General features: G+C 38.1%; 1 protein-coding gene across 11 annotated transcripts in view; it reads right to left on the reverse strand.

Annotated features, from left to right (window-relative positions):
* The window catches only part of LOC110440622 (kinesin-like protein KIF26B), a 306,581-nt gene continuing 289,883 nt past the window's right edge, over positions 1–16,698 (reverse strand). For all 11 annotated transcript variants that reach the window (XM_021483784.1, XM_021483785.1, XM_021483783.1 and 8 more), the window contains 5 exons: positions 11,853–11,997; positions 7,060–7,222; positions 3,637–6,784; positions 1,853–2,064; positions 1–1,515 (listed from right to left, as the gene is read on the reverse strand). In XM_021483784.1, the coding sequence (XP_021339459.1) occupies positions 1,333–1,515; positions 1,853–2,064; positions 3,637–6,784; positions 7,060–7,222; positions 11,853–11,997 (3,851 nt within the window). In that variant the 3' untranslated portion in view covers positions 1–1,332. The remainder of the gene's footprint in view (positions 1,516–1,852; positions 2,065–3,636; positions 6,785–7,059; positions 7,223–11,852; positions 11,998–16,698) is intronic.

A 16,698-nucleotide genomic window follows, 5' to 3' on the forward strand; every position in this document is an offset into this window, starting at 1 on the left:
TAAATATTACAAATATATTTTGTCTATTTTGACATTAATGATCTATTTAACATAATAATTCTATTTGGTCTTGTAGGAGAGAAAATGTACAAATAAATAATACACAAGCATTGTACAGGGTACTTCGTGGTCTCAATATATTATACACTTGGTAAAAATCGACCTCGTAGTAACGATAATGTAGTTTATACACCAAACCAAATGTCTTATAAGCTGACGGCTATTAGCGCTCTATACACCCCTCTGTATATTAATGCAAATATCGTGGGTTTTTCGGCAATTTTTGTCTGTGTCTATGTATAATGAAACATATGGTATCTATTAAACCCGAATTAATGTCCACGAATCTCGCAGTAATGGAACTGTATAGAGAATTCTGCACAGCTTAAGCATCTTACACCTGTCGTTGATTGCATATTGCATCCATAAGCTGGCAGTAGACGTTCATCAGACGGTACCTGCTAAAAAGTTTTCAACATTTCTTCTCGTTCGAAATTGTGTAAAAAAACAGTACGCAATGCTGATAAATGACCTCTGAATCCTTTGAAAATATTAGCACTATAATGAAAAAAAAAGATACGAAACTGATTTTAATCATAACAATAATTAATATGAATACAAGACCAGGGGTATTCCTGTAAAAAATAATTCATTACATTACTCATTAAAGAATTGTTTAAATTTAAGGCAGATTCCACCCACACATAATAACACATTTGAAGTAAAAACGTCCATGAAATATTCCGTTTGGCAGTGAGGGTTTTTTGGTAAGACACAAACGCCTTGTCCGGGTACCATTTCCTTCTTGGCAAAGCACCTCTCAAAACAACACAAATTAATATTCAAATGACCCACAGAAAAATGACATATGCAAATTCAAAATATATAAAAAATATACAAAACTCATTACAAAATTTTACATAGTTAGGATATGATTCGTCTCCAAATGAAGAAATCTTTTGCAAAATATAAAGAAATGAATGTGCTTGCATGATTTTGATGTTAGTATACAATGATAACATGAATTCATCTCACAAATTTTGATTTGCATCTTTTACATTATTGCAATTTTTAGTTTGTTTAAGTCAGCAGTTGAAACCAACATGGCATAGTTATAATGTCTAAGTATACTGCAAAATTGTGGTCAATTATAATCAAATCCTCCCCGTCAACCTCACGCGATTATATACGGCTTTTGAAGATGTGATCCGAACCGTTTGTTCATAAAGTCTCGGCATCGTATCGTCCAAACCTCACTGAATACCTCTGTTGACAATGTCCAGTGACCACCAAGACAAATCTTCGATTCGTGTCTGACAACACAGCGCACATTTACACGTCCGTTTTCTTGGACTTGGATCGACACGAGAAACACATTAAGAATTTACAGTCAAATTTCCATCCCTGCTGCTCAAGCAATATTTGATCTTTCATGTCGGGGCTATCTGGCTTTAGTTGACCCTGTCTTGAGAGAATTTCCTTCAGTTTTTCTTTTCTTTGTTCCAATTCTTTTCCCTGTGGAATATCAAAAAAGGATTTTCTTTGTAGAACAACATAACAGAATTTTAAGCTTAAAGGTGCTCATTTGCACATTTGTATCAAGAAACACAATTACAAGAAACACATGGAAAAATTAAAATGTTAAAGAACTGATACACATGTACGGTATGGTACATAAATGCCTTATTAGCTAGCTGTAAAATTGTGACATATCTTTTGAGATATTTAAATATTTGAAAAAAATTGAAAAGTTTTAAAACATTCAACAGGATTGTCCTTCATAATTTCATATTTTTTGAGAAAAAAAGAAAAACCATATTTGGCATATCGTTTGTACAGAAATAAAGCTTACCTCATCTTCAGCCCTGCGTCGCCCGAGCCTTTCAACGTCAACAACATCGTAGCGTTTTATTTCAAACGGCTCTTCCTTGATCTTCTGTATTTGTCTCGTGTCTACCCAAGCTTTCGGAGAAGGACTTGTCTTTAGCGTTCCTGATGGACTCTGCTTTCGGTTTTCTGGACTTTCTGATGTTCTGGCAGGAACGGAGCGACTTCTGCGTGAACCTGAAAATAACAATTTTATTTCTCCATTATATTTTTTGGTCATTAACCTACATGCAACCATAATTCAATTTTCTTACTTGGTTAATTTTCCATACATACCTAATTGAATTTCATTATATCGCTCCATTAGATTCCATTTATTTTAACTGGTTTGAATGAACTTAATAAAAAGCATCATACAAACTCGGGCTTCTATGAGAAGTAATGTATTTTGGTGATTGGTAAATGTTATGTATGTCATGATCCCAAATTCAAAATTCATGCAAAATTGTTCCAAAATATTTTTTTCTCTCATCTAATTTACGCTTTAATACATCTGTTTTTCAAGCTCGTAGAAATCCCAAACATCCACCCTCTCTCAGCAGTTAATGACTTATAGAAATAGGGGCTATGTCATTGTGTATTGAAAGATATTAAATACAGCTCAATTTCAAAGTTTATCTCATTAACAACTAACTGGGTATGGAACTGGTTAACCAAAAACCTCATCTAACACTTTGTACCGATGGACGTCTCCAAATATTGTTTGAACGGTTTTGGATATTCATGAGAAGTGACCCCTTCAGCTCATTTGAGACAAACCTTACATAGGTAGCAAGGTAAAAACTACATGTAATAAATTCGACGCAAAATAGATGTTAATTTATCCAGGTAATTAACTGTTTATGCTAATTAGAATGTTTTTATTTTTTCATGAATCATATATACGTAAGACGTAGAATGATTGACAAAATTCTGTACTACCGCGACTACAACAACTATAGTACGGAGATAAAATAACACCAATTTGTATGGGGCGATATGTTTTGGGGCCCAGTTTGCCCCCTTGTTTTCCCAGCAGTAACCAATTTGGTTATCAAAAGTCATTTTTTCTGTTGGCTAGGTTTCAGCTAAAGCTAATCAAATCTTTTCATAAAGGCTGAGCGTAGAGCAGCACAGAATTTATCCTGTAATTCAACCTGTTTTTGCACCAGTAATGAATTCTTCTCCCAGAATTAAATCCAGGGATACCTTCGAGGATCTAATTATTTTTGCACCAGTTGTTGCTCCAAACATTAGGTAACATGAGCCGTCCACAAACGTCTCACATTGATATCAAACAGTTATTAAACGTTGATGAGATCCAGACACCCAACCTTGTACAACGTTCCCAAGCTAATATAGTGTTTTAAACCTGGCCATAACACTCTCCTTAAAAACCAAGCATGATAAATGGAATATCTCAAATTTGAAGTAAACAACGCAGTATTATTATGAGTGCTTTGGTTCAAATCCAAATGTTTTGATTGTCTGGTGATCTGGTTTTATAACTGTTATTACCAACAAACTACATCAGGGCTACGACCGGCAACACTCCTATCACGCGCTGTTTACTTAACTTACAAAGATTCAAATCTCTAAAGACTTGAAAACTAATTTCTAAATTAGAAAAACAAAATCTGATATTCAAAACAATATTTCAGATTGTGATTAAAACAGTTTTTTGGTGAAAAAATATGTAAAACGAAAAAAACTTGTAAGGAAGAATCAAATGTAAGCTCAAAAGATTGAGTGTTATTCAATAGTACTTACTTGGCCTTTTTCGTCGGGAACCTTTCTTTTTCTCGTTAGAGGATTCGCTGTTGCTGTCCTCATGAGCCGATGATGAGGCTGTAGCCTCACTATCCCTTAACATACTCTCGTACCCACTACTTGTTCCTCCATGAATTTTGTCAGACTTGCAGCCGAGTTGTGACCGGAGTTCAGCACTGACTGTGCTGCTGTTGTCACTTCCGTGTCCACTACTGGAGTGACTTGGTGTCCGTGGTTTGGTCACTGTACTGTAAGGTGACAACAGTTTATTTTCGTTTGTCACGATTCCGCTATCGTTACCACTGTCCGAGTCCGTCCCTCGGCTTGAGTTTCTATTGAGTTCTGAAATCCTACCATTGCCTAACTTACTGCCCTTGTTTTCCTTGTTCCCCTTCCGCGTGTTCTTGCACGAGGAGAAGATTGGCAGACGACTACTGAGTGGCGATTGTGACTTTGACGATTTAGAAGATGTACTACGAATGGTAGATGTACTTGAGGGGCTACTGGTAACTGGTAAGGAGGAGGACCGCTGTGACGAGGACGATGACACGGACTGTAGTCGCGCAGATTTGTCCTTGTCACTGCGACCTCTACCAGTGCCACTCATGGGAATGGAAGAGTTCTTACTGGATGTGGAACTAACAGACTTTGGACTTGTTGAGATGTCCTTCTCCTTCAAACCACCCGATTTAGTTGGGCTTTGGCGAGACGGACTTGGGCTGTGTACCGATGACTTTGATGAAGGTTTTGATGGAAGGGGTGGTTTCGACTTTGTACATCGCTTTGAATCACAAAACTCTTTGCCTAGACCCTCAAGAGCTTTCGTAAGGGCCTCACTGTGTTTCGGCAAACTTGCATATTTTGAGGTAGAGTTTTTCATAGATTTGGTATCCACATCCATTCTCGGTTGACTAGCACTAATTGAATGAACATTATTGATGATATAGTCCCCTCGCACAAAATCACCATCCATTTTTCGTTCAAAATTAAGTTCATTAATTAAATTTGGATTTGACGCACCGTCTGGTTTCCGAAGAAGAGGCCGATTCATACTACCACACGGGATATCCTCATCCCTAAAGTCTGATGGTGTACATTCAAAACTGCACAGTTTTTCACACACAAGTTGTTCATTTGAAATCATTGGCTCTGCTAGAAGAGTTTTTATACTTTCTATGGTGGAGGAATGAGGGATTCCATCCGCCCTGAGGAGTAACGGTTCGTCCTCCATAGCCTCCTCCTCCTCCTCCCCCTCCTCCCCCTCGGTCAACTCATTGTCCTTATTGCACGACACACTACTGAACGTTTCGTCATCCGGCACATCACTTGTGCTTTTTTCAGCACTTCGTTCTAATTGTTCATCCATTTGAATTTCATACATAGACTCCCGGTTCGACAGTAGCACGTTACTGAATTCTGTAGTGTCCACACTGCTGTCGAAACTGATGTCTGCGATATTGCACTCCGCCATTACATCAGGCTGTCCATCAGCACTACACCCTGACTGGTTATGTAAATCCTGCGACTCCATCGTAGTGTCCTGAAGACTACTACAGGATGACACGTCCATGGATGTATTGAGTGTCCTGTCGGACGACTTCTTGTTAGCACAATGTCCCTGTGTTTCCACCTCCATTTCTTGCTCCATGGAAACAGATCGGAGCCATTCTGTTACACGATGTGTCGGATTGGCATTGCCTGGCAACTGAGACTTTTGTAATTTTGGCGTGGACTCGGTAGTAGTTTTAGTACCTTTCCTACCGACTGCAGGTGAATTTCGTGGAGAGTGATGTGGAGATTGTTTTGGTGTTGAAGAACGAATCTTTTTCCGTGCTTCGGGTTTAGGTCGTTTATATGTTCCAGAAGCAGATGTTTCCAAATTCCCAATAACTTGGTTTTCTGAATCTACAATAAGACCTATACTGACATCCTCCATTTTCCCCTCAGCCTTCAAAGCACTATGTTTTTCTACCCAGTCCCTAACAAACGGTTTGATTGGTTGACCAGATTCGTCAACCTTCAACTGTTCAGTGTCTATTGCTGCACCAGAGCTGTGCATGCTAGTTGGTCGCGAATCTGCAGCCTGCGCTGTTATAGATGCACCACTATCAGCACTAGCCATGCTATCGGGCCGGTCTTTTATCTCGCAGTTGGCCGGGTGTTTGGCCTTGACCCCTGATTTAGGACCGTGGCTTGGTGATGATCCTTTTGGTTCTAGGGAGTGTTCCCGTGAATGTTCCCGAGAATGTTCCCGAGAGTGTGCCTTGCGGTCAGATCTCCCATGTCCAGATGCCTTCCGCCCTTCCTTATGGTCGGAATCTTGCATCATTTCTCGGGGGCCATCAACCCATTGTTCTTCAGCATCCATTTTAGGGTTGTAAAGATGTTTGTTTTTGTTTTGTTCCTGTTTTAAGACGAAAGCCTGTGGTCCATCGACCCACTGTTCCCCCGTCTTTGGTGTTTCGGGATAGATAGCTACCCCAGGGCCATCTACCCATTGTTCCGATCGAAATGACGCTTCACTACCACCAGCCATTTTCGTATTCATGGCTGCCGTACGCGTTGACAAGGCTACCTTGTCCACTTTGCTAGCACTACCAGAACCATCCTCAAGTTTCTGAACCAGCTTGGTCCTAACATTAGCTTTTCGAGGTAGTTGCACCCCTCCAACACTTGGAGACATAGGCGGTGATTGAGCATGCTCGTTGCCACTTGCAGATAGTTCCCTGACTGGCGTTGACATTCGCGAAGGAAGCCGGGCCAGATTAGCACCTTCAATACTTGTCCCCATATTTGGCTTTCTAATGCGAAAGTCCGAGTGGTGGCTCCTTCCACTGTCTGAATTTGACCCCTCGTCACCTGATGATCTTGACCCTCCTGGTCGCCTTGGCAACCGAGGGTTGGTTCTAGGAACTGATCTAGGTGGTCCCTCATGGTCTGTAAGTTCCCGGTCGCTAAGCGACTGTCCATTTGCACCCACATATATAACAGTATCACACGACTGTTCACTACTTGAGGTATGGTCTGGGTCTGAATGCGAGGAGGTGTATAAAATGTCCTCACGAAGTGTTCCCATCCGAAATCCTCGAAATGGTCTCCGCAATCTCCCATCGTCCGTCGAACTGTCATCTGAACTTGTGCTCGAGAACTGTAAAAGAAAGGAACAGAACTAAAATTATTACTCATTATCAAAAATTAATTTCATGAATTAGAAAGATGTTTCCTTACGTCATAAACAAAAAAAGAAACACTTCATCTGAAGTATATTTATTTTTCTTAAAAAAAAATCAAAAATCTTTTTTTTAGCCTTTGCACAAAAGGTGAAACTTCAAATTTTTTAAGCATAATTGAAAAGATTATAAGAAATTATTTAAATTTCCAACATCATGAATATATTTTTTAAGTCTTTAAGATAAAATTTACCTTTGTCTTTCGTCTCCGCATCCTGTGTATCTTAGCAGCCAGCTGTATCACTTGAAGAGTCTCGTTATAATGCGGTACAGCAGATGACACATGGGCGATCATGCATGTTCTACACGAAATGTTTCCCAGTGAATCCCTCAAAAGCTGGGCAACTTTACTGTCCCTGTAAGTATACAGATAGATAAAAACACATTAAACAAGTTTCAGAGATTTTTTTTATCCGAAATGATTAAATGAAATATAAAAATGCAAAAAAAAAAAAAAAGTTTCATAAAAAATAGCTTACGAAAATTAGAATTACGGCTTAGCATCATGGGCACACCGTATTTTCTTAATGGAGTTAATATGGAGACCCGAGTTTTGTTTTGTGCCTCCACATACACTGCACCGTTCCAACACTATAAACTTGTGTATAAGAACTCTTGAGGGGGGGAGTCGTAGAGCGAGCGGAGTGCGCCTGGGAACCAACCAGTCTCTTAGCTATCACTACCTAACCCAGCAACAGGCGAAATGAACATCTCGCCACTCATCTGTATCAGATTAACTCAATATTTTCTCATCCACGCAGATGTAATTAGGGCCCAAATTAAAAGGGAAATGTTATGAGATTCCAGGTCCCACTTCCTTTCCCATTTTCGGGAGCCACCATTACAAGCGAAACCTTTGATTCAGACCTTCTGCCTGCTCCATCAAGTGGATACTCCACACATTAACACCACATAACTCACCCATTTCATGTTCACAGGCAGTTCGGCACAACGGAATAAACCAACATGTAACTTATTTGACATAGAAATCTAAATCGCTTTTCCATCAATATTCACTCGTGTAGCTGAGCGCATCAGGTTGTATTCGTCATAAACGTCTGATAATATTCGCTAAATCTTTGTAAACGGTATTTATATGATTCAGTTTTCCCTCCATGGTTCTAATGGGCTTAATTTTTATTTTACACAATTATTATGTTATCGAGACAAACACGTGTTTTCAATTATCGCCACCAGCAAATTTAATAATATCTTTCTCTCCTACTTCTACGGTGTTTATTAGTTATCCGTTTTATACCAAGGTGCTCCAACTCTCAATTAAACTGAGAAAAAAATAAATCATTTTGCTTGGTACAGATTCCTGGATTCTCTTTACACATCTTACCATTTAATATTGCATTTATAATAAAATAAAGTAAAATCAAGCTCTTCTACATCTTTAAGGAAAAAACCCAGAATTTTATTGATTTCTTAGCCTTCTTGAATTGTTTCCGAGTTGTTAGAAGTAACTGGCTTATCCTCATCAACAAACTTGAGTTTGCAAGCTCCTATTCCGGTACAAATTTGTCTGCTAATAAAACAGTGTTGATGAATGGGAACTCTCCAGAAATGGAGGTTCATTGGAGCAACAGGAGAACATCCATCTCCGATTTATTGACCAGTGCTGTCAGAATGCTGTACATGTTCCTTAATTGATAATTAATATGTTTCAGATTTATGGGCCCAAGTTCTCCTCTATCCACAAATTACTGTGGCTGATTTCAGAGAAGGTCCCATATTATCAAGTTTCCCCCATCTAGCTATACGCAAACCCATTCGTCACCAAGCGCATGAGATATGATGAACAATCACTGCAGTGAGTTTTTCTGGCAGCGTAGAGCATAAACTTCTTGCTTTATGAGTCAAACCAATTTTTATTTTTCTGCACGTCATTCTTCATTCAGAATCCAATAAAATTGTCGTTATGTATTTAACTTGGCTCACTATGATACAATCTTGGGATTTTTTTCCCGCAGGACGACAAATCTTTAGATTATATTTTCTGTGACGAGAGATCACCATTCAAGACAACTACCACGCTACATGTGCAATCCAAATAATTGGCTCTATGATATTAAGCTTACTGTAAACTTTTTTTGCGTTGTCTGGATTTTGTGTCAGCAAGGAGTGTATTTAGTCCTTTTCATGTTTCTTATTTTCACAAACCATACACTCTATCTCCAGAAATCAAACGACATTTATTCAGCATCTTTAAAAATTTATCATAAAAAGCTATATTAGTATCTTTTAATAATTATATAAAACTTTTTTTATATGAAAATAAAAACAAAAATCGAAAAATATTTTCAAACAGCACTGAAACTTTTCAACGTGAGAGTCTGTTATATGTCAACCAAAGTGTGGAACAGTTTTGAATTTTCGAAAGATGAACTCAACAACACAATATGAATTAGATTTGTACTAATATGAAAAAACAAATCACAGATAAGAAAAAATTCAATCACCTATTAAATCAGAATGGATTTTCCTGGGCATATGTTTTGGATTATACCAAACATCAATTTGGGTTTAGGAGCTTTAATGAAACAATTCTGCACACAAAATATTTAGAACTATTTCATATCACTAGTGGCTGAGCCTTTAATCAAACTAAACCTTGTTACTTTGGTAAGAAAATTTCATTTCCTTTTTTAATTTGCAGAATGGATTAAGGCAAGTTTCTTAATCAAATCTTAAAATTATAATTTCGGGAGGGAGCTGAAATCGTACCAACCGTATCAAAACCATATGTTGCCATGCTATTAGGAAGGTCGATGGATCTTTCTGGTGTTGCAAAACATAGCATGATGATCCGAACGTGATTTTAAAGCCTTGCTAGCTAACAAGCTTCGAAACTACATTTCCAAAAATTGATTTTTGTGTAAAATATTTAAAACGTGAAACCTTACAAATACTTTTTTTCTTCTTCTTAGGAATATCATTTGAAATCACCTCACATGTTATTTAAGGAAATCTAGAAAAACAACATTTTGGACAATTTTGTTTTTTGAAAACTTGTTATTAAGCTGACAATTCGTAAATGAATGAACTGCAGATGTAATCTTTTGATGGGGCTTTTTTTGGGGTATGTACAGAGATCTAAAAAGAAGGGGAAAAAATATTATATAATCAAACGGAATATATCGTAAATTGAATATGGTTAAATGCGTGTTTGATCGAGGGAACTAAAAGTGCATGCTAGAAATTTGGCGTTTCAACTTGACCTTGGGGTCATGCCAGGAGGATTAAATCATAATAAAAGTGCCTTTTAGATCACAGAATCAATATGCAATTTAAAAAAATAAACAAATACCAATCATATAAAAATCCACTACATTTAATAAATTGCAGATCGAGAAACTATCAAAATATCAATTTAGATAGTAATTTTTTAACGGTCTTATGTACCATTAATGTTTTCTTTCCGGAATGTTTTTGGTACAGATGTACATGTATATGAAATATGTTATTTCCAGGGCAAGGAAATAAGTGAACCTTGGAGTCGAGGCTTACTGTTTGTCCATTTCATCAATAAAACACATCAAATTGATGGACAGTGCCAATATCCCGTTATAACATGATGGCGGCCACGAAAACTTCACACCCGCAAACCATGATTTACGCGCATGAGTGTTGTATACATCTATCCGGGCCAAACGTACTTCACTAAGGACATAAATATTTCATAATATCTGCAAGATATATATACCGGGCAATTTGTTATTGCTCTCCACAAATAAACACATTTACGTCCATCTTTCTGAGAGCTTCTTTGCTTTTCACCCGAGTCGGAGTGTTTTCAATTGTACATGTTCCTATTAAATGAATGTGCTTTTTAACGACCATGCATAACGCTATAACCATAAAAAAAAACTCTTCAATTTGTTGTACGAGAAATTTTCGGACGTTATTGGATTACCGTAATGGGTTGTGATGTACGACTTTTTTTATAGACATGGACACATATATAACGCCCAAGTACAGCAGGTCAATTAAATTACATCAATGGGCTTCGCAAATCAGAAATGGAACACCCCATTCAACACATTATGTTCATTTTGAAAGTTGTTTATTTTTCCGTGTGAATTGCAAGGGTAGATTACTCTTTACAGATATGACAGTTTATAAGTTCAGAATCATAAATCTTCTTTCGTTTAAACTTTGAATTTTGAAACTGCAGTGTGGGAAAGGGCTGTAATCTGTATTTTCGACAGAGGAAGCCAGGATAAACATATCATTTTTTTCTAAACCACCTGATGATCTGTTTCGGTCATTAGAAACAATCCCTTCGTCTGTAATATCCACATGTGTTTAAAATCAAACTTGACAAAAACCAGCAAACACAATTTTTCTACCCTCAACACTCCTTACACTTTTTCGGAAAGCAATTTATTTCAAATTTCTTTTAAAAAGAACGTTTTCAAGTTTGATATTATACAGTAAACATATTTAGAGTTTTATTTATTTGTAAAGAGGTGTGTCTGCAACTTACATACTTTACAAACTTATCATTTTAATACTAAGGTCAGTTACTACAGAAGCGTATATGTTATTATATGTTTAAGGGTGCATGCTACCTTATCGTGATATGCATACCTATAAAATGACTTAATTTTGAATGGTAATTTGGACAGCAGACACACATAAAACTGTGATCAAACTTACAGTTGGGTAATTTACGATCGGACTTGAGAAAGCATTAACTTTCAATCAATACCTAAGGGGACATAACTCTTACATAATTTACAGGTATTAACTCATTCACCCCTGAAGACACATTTGAACTCTTCCAATTCAAAGGATGGAATAGTTTATTATGAAATTTCAGGGGTGAATGAGTTAATTAGTACATCTGTGAGAATTACCAGATGAGGTAATTGATTTACCTGTGAATTACTTTATTAACCTGTGAATTTCTTGATTCACATGGGAGGTATTTAATATGTCTGGGAGTACTTGACTTAGTTGACAATTTCTGAGACTTACCTGTGAGGTACATGTCGCTGACCATTGAGCAAGGCCATGATAACATTGCCGAGCGCTGAAAGACTGAGCGAGACATTTCCAGGATCTTTGGATTTTGAGGAACTTCCGAGGTCAATCAAATGCAAACGACTTCGTCCACCAGCGACTGTTAAAATAGAATTATCACAACTGTGTTAAATATTTCAATGTGTGTCTAAGAATTTAACAAAATGCATCTTAAATAGTCAAGTCTTTTTTCGAGATCAACAACCTGAATTTTTTCCCCAGACCTTTTCTTTTTCTATTAGAGCTTACCTTCTCTATTGGGCAGCTTTTATAGATATCACTACATAATATACAAATCTGACAAGAGAAATCATCAAAACAGATTTTTTCAGGACACTAACAAGCCTTAATTACTCCCCATCAAAAAGTTTGTAGTTTCTGGGTAATAATTTGATAAAACAATATTCTATAATTTCAGGAATGACCTATCCTTGATTTCCATCATCAACAACGTATGTTTATTGTTTTAGTAAACAAGATAGTAATTCTACAGAAGATGAGTAATACATTATGATTCAAAATTGTGACTGTCATTTTCATAAAGTAATGTTACTACTGGTAATTTTCATTATCTTATAGACCGTTTTCTCCGCACCAGTAGCCGGAATCCACTTGACACCCACGAATTATACCCTAATGAAAGACACGTATATTTCAGTCGTTCAGCGGATTACAATTGCCCCGTCTACAGCTTGAAAACATTAGTTTGAGTAACTTTTTTCTGGAACTGCGCGGTGACAATTACGACGTCGATTCAACACCGTAGGTAACAAGTAATGAGAAAAATGATGAATTCCGTAGCACGTCTGAAATCATGGGGTTGTTATGGCGGTGAAACGTGTATAAATAAATAAAGTAGATTTGTGTTGATGGCTACGTAGACTATTACCATGTAGATTGATATTAAGTGTTGCTAGTCTCTGTCTGTAATGTGCTATAGCTCTGTTAATTACTTCGTCAGTCAGACCGAGCTAGGCTGGATTAATCAACAGTGCTGGCCCTGGCTCTAAACCCTGTCACTTGCATTGGTATGGCAGTTTTAAGCGGCTATACGGTCTGCTATAAGCGGCTATAAACCCACTCGCTCATTTTCGTTATTTAAAACTGAACTCGAGTGTTTTAATTGAAGTCCATGTAAATCTAGATGTTGTGAAGAAAATGCTCCTGTTTATATACAGTAAAATCTTGACATATTATGGCCCTGATTTCTTTTTGGCCTCAATAATTGTCCCTATCTGAGGGTCCCCTTTTTGCTTTTTTGCTTTGTAAAGTTACCTCTAATGCCGAAAGATTACAGGACCATTGGCGCCGGTACCGTAGGGTTCAACATTTTTGTGACAATTCTAAAATGTTTCACTGAAACTACTTAAATTTTCATGTAAAAAGTTTTATTCATAAAAGGTAGTAATTGATTGAATGGAGTGTGCCATTGATTTGGATGTATCAGTTGCATGCAGAAGTTACTATTAAGATGAAATCTACAGTAAAAGGAAATTTAACACAAAATATTTTCCACAGGTGATCCTTACCATCATGAAAATATATATTTTGTAATTAGTTTCCCTTCTCAGAATTTAATAACATACGATAATTGTGTTAGAAAATGATTTTTCAATTGAATGTCTTAATTTCAGTGGATAGAGACCTGCCGAGCGTATCATGTTGTTTCCAATTCTAAGTTTTTGCTTGTAGATAGTAAATAAACCAATTACTTTGAGGTCTCAATCTCTACAAAGATAACAATGCAAGATAATTCATTTTTTTCTCACTCCATTATTTGTGCATGCGACTTCTGTAAAGGGATGAGTCATATCTTCTCTCAGTTACTATCTCACACGAAATGTCTCTTTTGGGCGAGTAAAAACGCTGTTTTTGCAATGTAAAGCAATTATGTTGGACACATTGCCGATAAAATTACTGAAATTCTTTTAAAAAATGAGTAGCATTCTACATTTTATTTTTTATCTGATAACAAATCTGAAAACTTTCAACATACCTGGTAATTTCCCCCCCCCCCCCCCCCCAACCTCCACAAGTTTTGGATTTCTCCCCTTGCCTAAATTTGCTTTTCTTTTTGGAATCTGATAAGAACAGGCCCCATGAAAGTTCTGAGACACTGTCAGCAGGTTAACGCCCACACTAACGTTTTACTGAACATGTTGATGCCAGGCAATATCTATTATAACCCAAAGGTATGGCATATTCTTGACAGATTCAAGGCACAGAATGTCGGCCTTCCTTTGCACAAGAGAGCAAGATTCCTCACCAAAAGGCAGTCCCTGCACAATCTGCCCACCCCTTCCCGTAGCATCTGATGAAAGGTACAGCACAGATGCATTGCACATTTATTTGTGTCCTGCACATGTTGCTAACTTTTTTTTTCAGTGAATCATGAATTCTTTTCAGACCATAAAATCGATCTTCTAAAGTTTTTTTTGGGGCCAAATAGCGAGTCATATACGCTTTATCATCAAGTGGAACCAGTGTTACGCCATATTCCTCGCCTCTGAAACCCTCCACACATTGTAAAACCCCCGAAGGACACCTTAATTTTTCCTTTTTGCCGGTCTCTTGCGCTAAGTGCCAAACTCACGGAATCTGGTACCTTTCGCCTCGTCATCAAAGCAGGCGAGCCATTCCTGCTAAAATAACTATGCATTCTGACTCGTGGGGCAAATCAGCTGAATTTAGAGTGCAAGATATCAAAGACATAAGGGAACTGGATTGCTATATTTTTATCACTTCTAAGGAACAAATGACGGTCTTTCTCTGCCAACAAAACCCGAGAATGTAGTGGTATAGTGATCGGGAGTCGGGCCCCCGCGTGAAGTCCTATTGATCCCTGTTATTGTGTTTCGTACCGCTCCCAGTTCTAATTCGACTGCAAACAGAATAACACGTTCATTTCCATAGCAAATCAATTCAGCAGTATCAGACGGAATGCAAAGACATCACTAAATACAGCTTGTGTGTCTGTCGCTTGCATTTGCTGCCCAGCCCCCCCCAAGACACAGTTGGTCACATTGTGTTTTCCCCATTGGGGACCCCCTCAGACCCCACTTCTATTCTGCCGTAGCCTCCGTAACAACCTGTTGACTCCCAGTCCGATATGGCTCCGGAGCGGGGCCGTGTTCTGCTTGCAACAGGTTAATTTACTCTCGATTCAAGTTTTCAAAATTCAATTTGTCAGCTGATGAAACTGTTCCGTGATTGGCATTGGAAAAGCGAAATTTGATTTACACCTCGTCTCCGAGGAATATTGTTTGTCGTCAAATGCAACTGTACAACCGGTTGGAGTCTTGGGAGTGACAGTGATGAAGAGTCGTCGAAAGTTACACAAGTGCTATGATTAAACACCCAATTCCAAGTTTCCTGGATGTAGACAGGCCAGAAAATCTTGTTTGATGGGCGTTGTATTAGTGTCGGATTGTATGCCGTCACACCGCCATCGTTACCATTGTAATATTATTCTAAAGTGCTTTTTAGCGTACAATTCCATCGGCATGCCTGTTTCTGCCTATAACCCCGTAACAGTAAAGTCCAAATGAACTTGCACAACTCGAGTGATATAAATTTCCGCGGTTGTCCTTTCTCCCTATTTACACTTGAATTACCGCCCCGCTGACAGATTAATCGGACGCGATCCGCTCTCTATAGGAGACACTAGTGATTGCTATTGTCTCTTTCCTTAACTTGATCTAGTGATGTTGATGCAACTCTCAACAGAAATCATTTGTCCACCTATCATGTGCTGGAACACCGTATAATCACTGCATTTGTCATGTGAAAGCAACAAGTATCAAGTGCATTATCATTGTATTTCTTCTCACCATGAAAACAGCTACAGCCTATAACGAACACTTTTCTTAGAAATTATAAACCAAAGCCTAAAAATTTTGCGGATATTACTTGACATATTTCCGTATTACATAATCCTCTACCATGCACATTGGGTTTTACTTCCTGATTTTCATTGCAGTAGTCTAAGCTGATCATGACTTAAAGGTAAAATTTCATGTTTTGTTATAAATCTTCAATAATTTTCATTTTTTTCAAGTCTACCGAGCTGTATAAAAGGATATAGGAATGCTGGGAAGAAATATGGGGTACTAATATTAAGGTAATCATTGCATTATTTTGCAAGATTACATGGTAACCTCATTAACTTATTCACCCCTCAAATTTCATAATGAACTATCCCAACCTTTGAATTGGAGGAGATCAAAAGTGTCTTCAGGGGTGAATGAGTTAAAACTGAGATAAAGTCTGATTGTACAAATGAAATACATTCCCCCACCAGCCAACCCCAATTCCTTTTTTGTCTTGGTGAGTTTATTCATCCAAAGAACAAATCTCTCCAACATTTAACGACTATTTCAACACAAACATGAGTACTTACCCCCCAGGCAGACCCGCTCAGTTTTCTCTACCCCCTTCCAACAAAGCAACAACCACCCCGCCCCAAACATGAGCACTTACCCCCGGGCAGACCTGCTCAGTTTTCTCTACCCCCTTCCAACAAAGCAACAACAACCCCGCCCCCCCCAAACATGAGTACTTACCCCCCAGGCAGACCTGCTCAGTTTTTCTCTACCCCCTTCCAACAAAGCAACAACAACCCTGCCCCAAACATGAGTACTTACCCCCCAGGCAGACCTGCTCAGTTTTCGCTACCCCCTTCCAACAAAGCAACAACAACCCCGCCCGCCCCAAACATGAGTACTTTCCCCCCGGGCAGACCTGCTCAGTTTTCTCTACCCCCTTCCAACAAAGAAACAACAACCCCGCCCCAAACATGAGT

Source organism: Mizuhopecten yessoensis, unplaced genomic scaffold (assembly GCF_002113885.1).
Source record: "Mizuhopecten yessoensis strain PY_sf001 unplaced genomic scaffold, ASM211388v2 scaffold11185, whole genome shotgun sequence".
In the NCBI taxonomy this organism is placed as follows: Eukaryota; Metazoa; Mollusca; class Bivalvia; order Pectinida; family Pectinidae; genus Mizuhopecten; species Mizuhopecten yessoensis.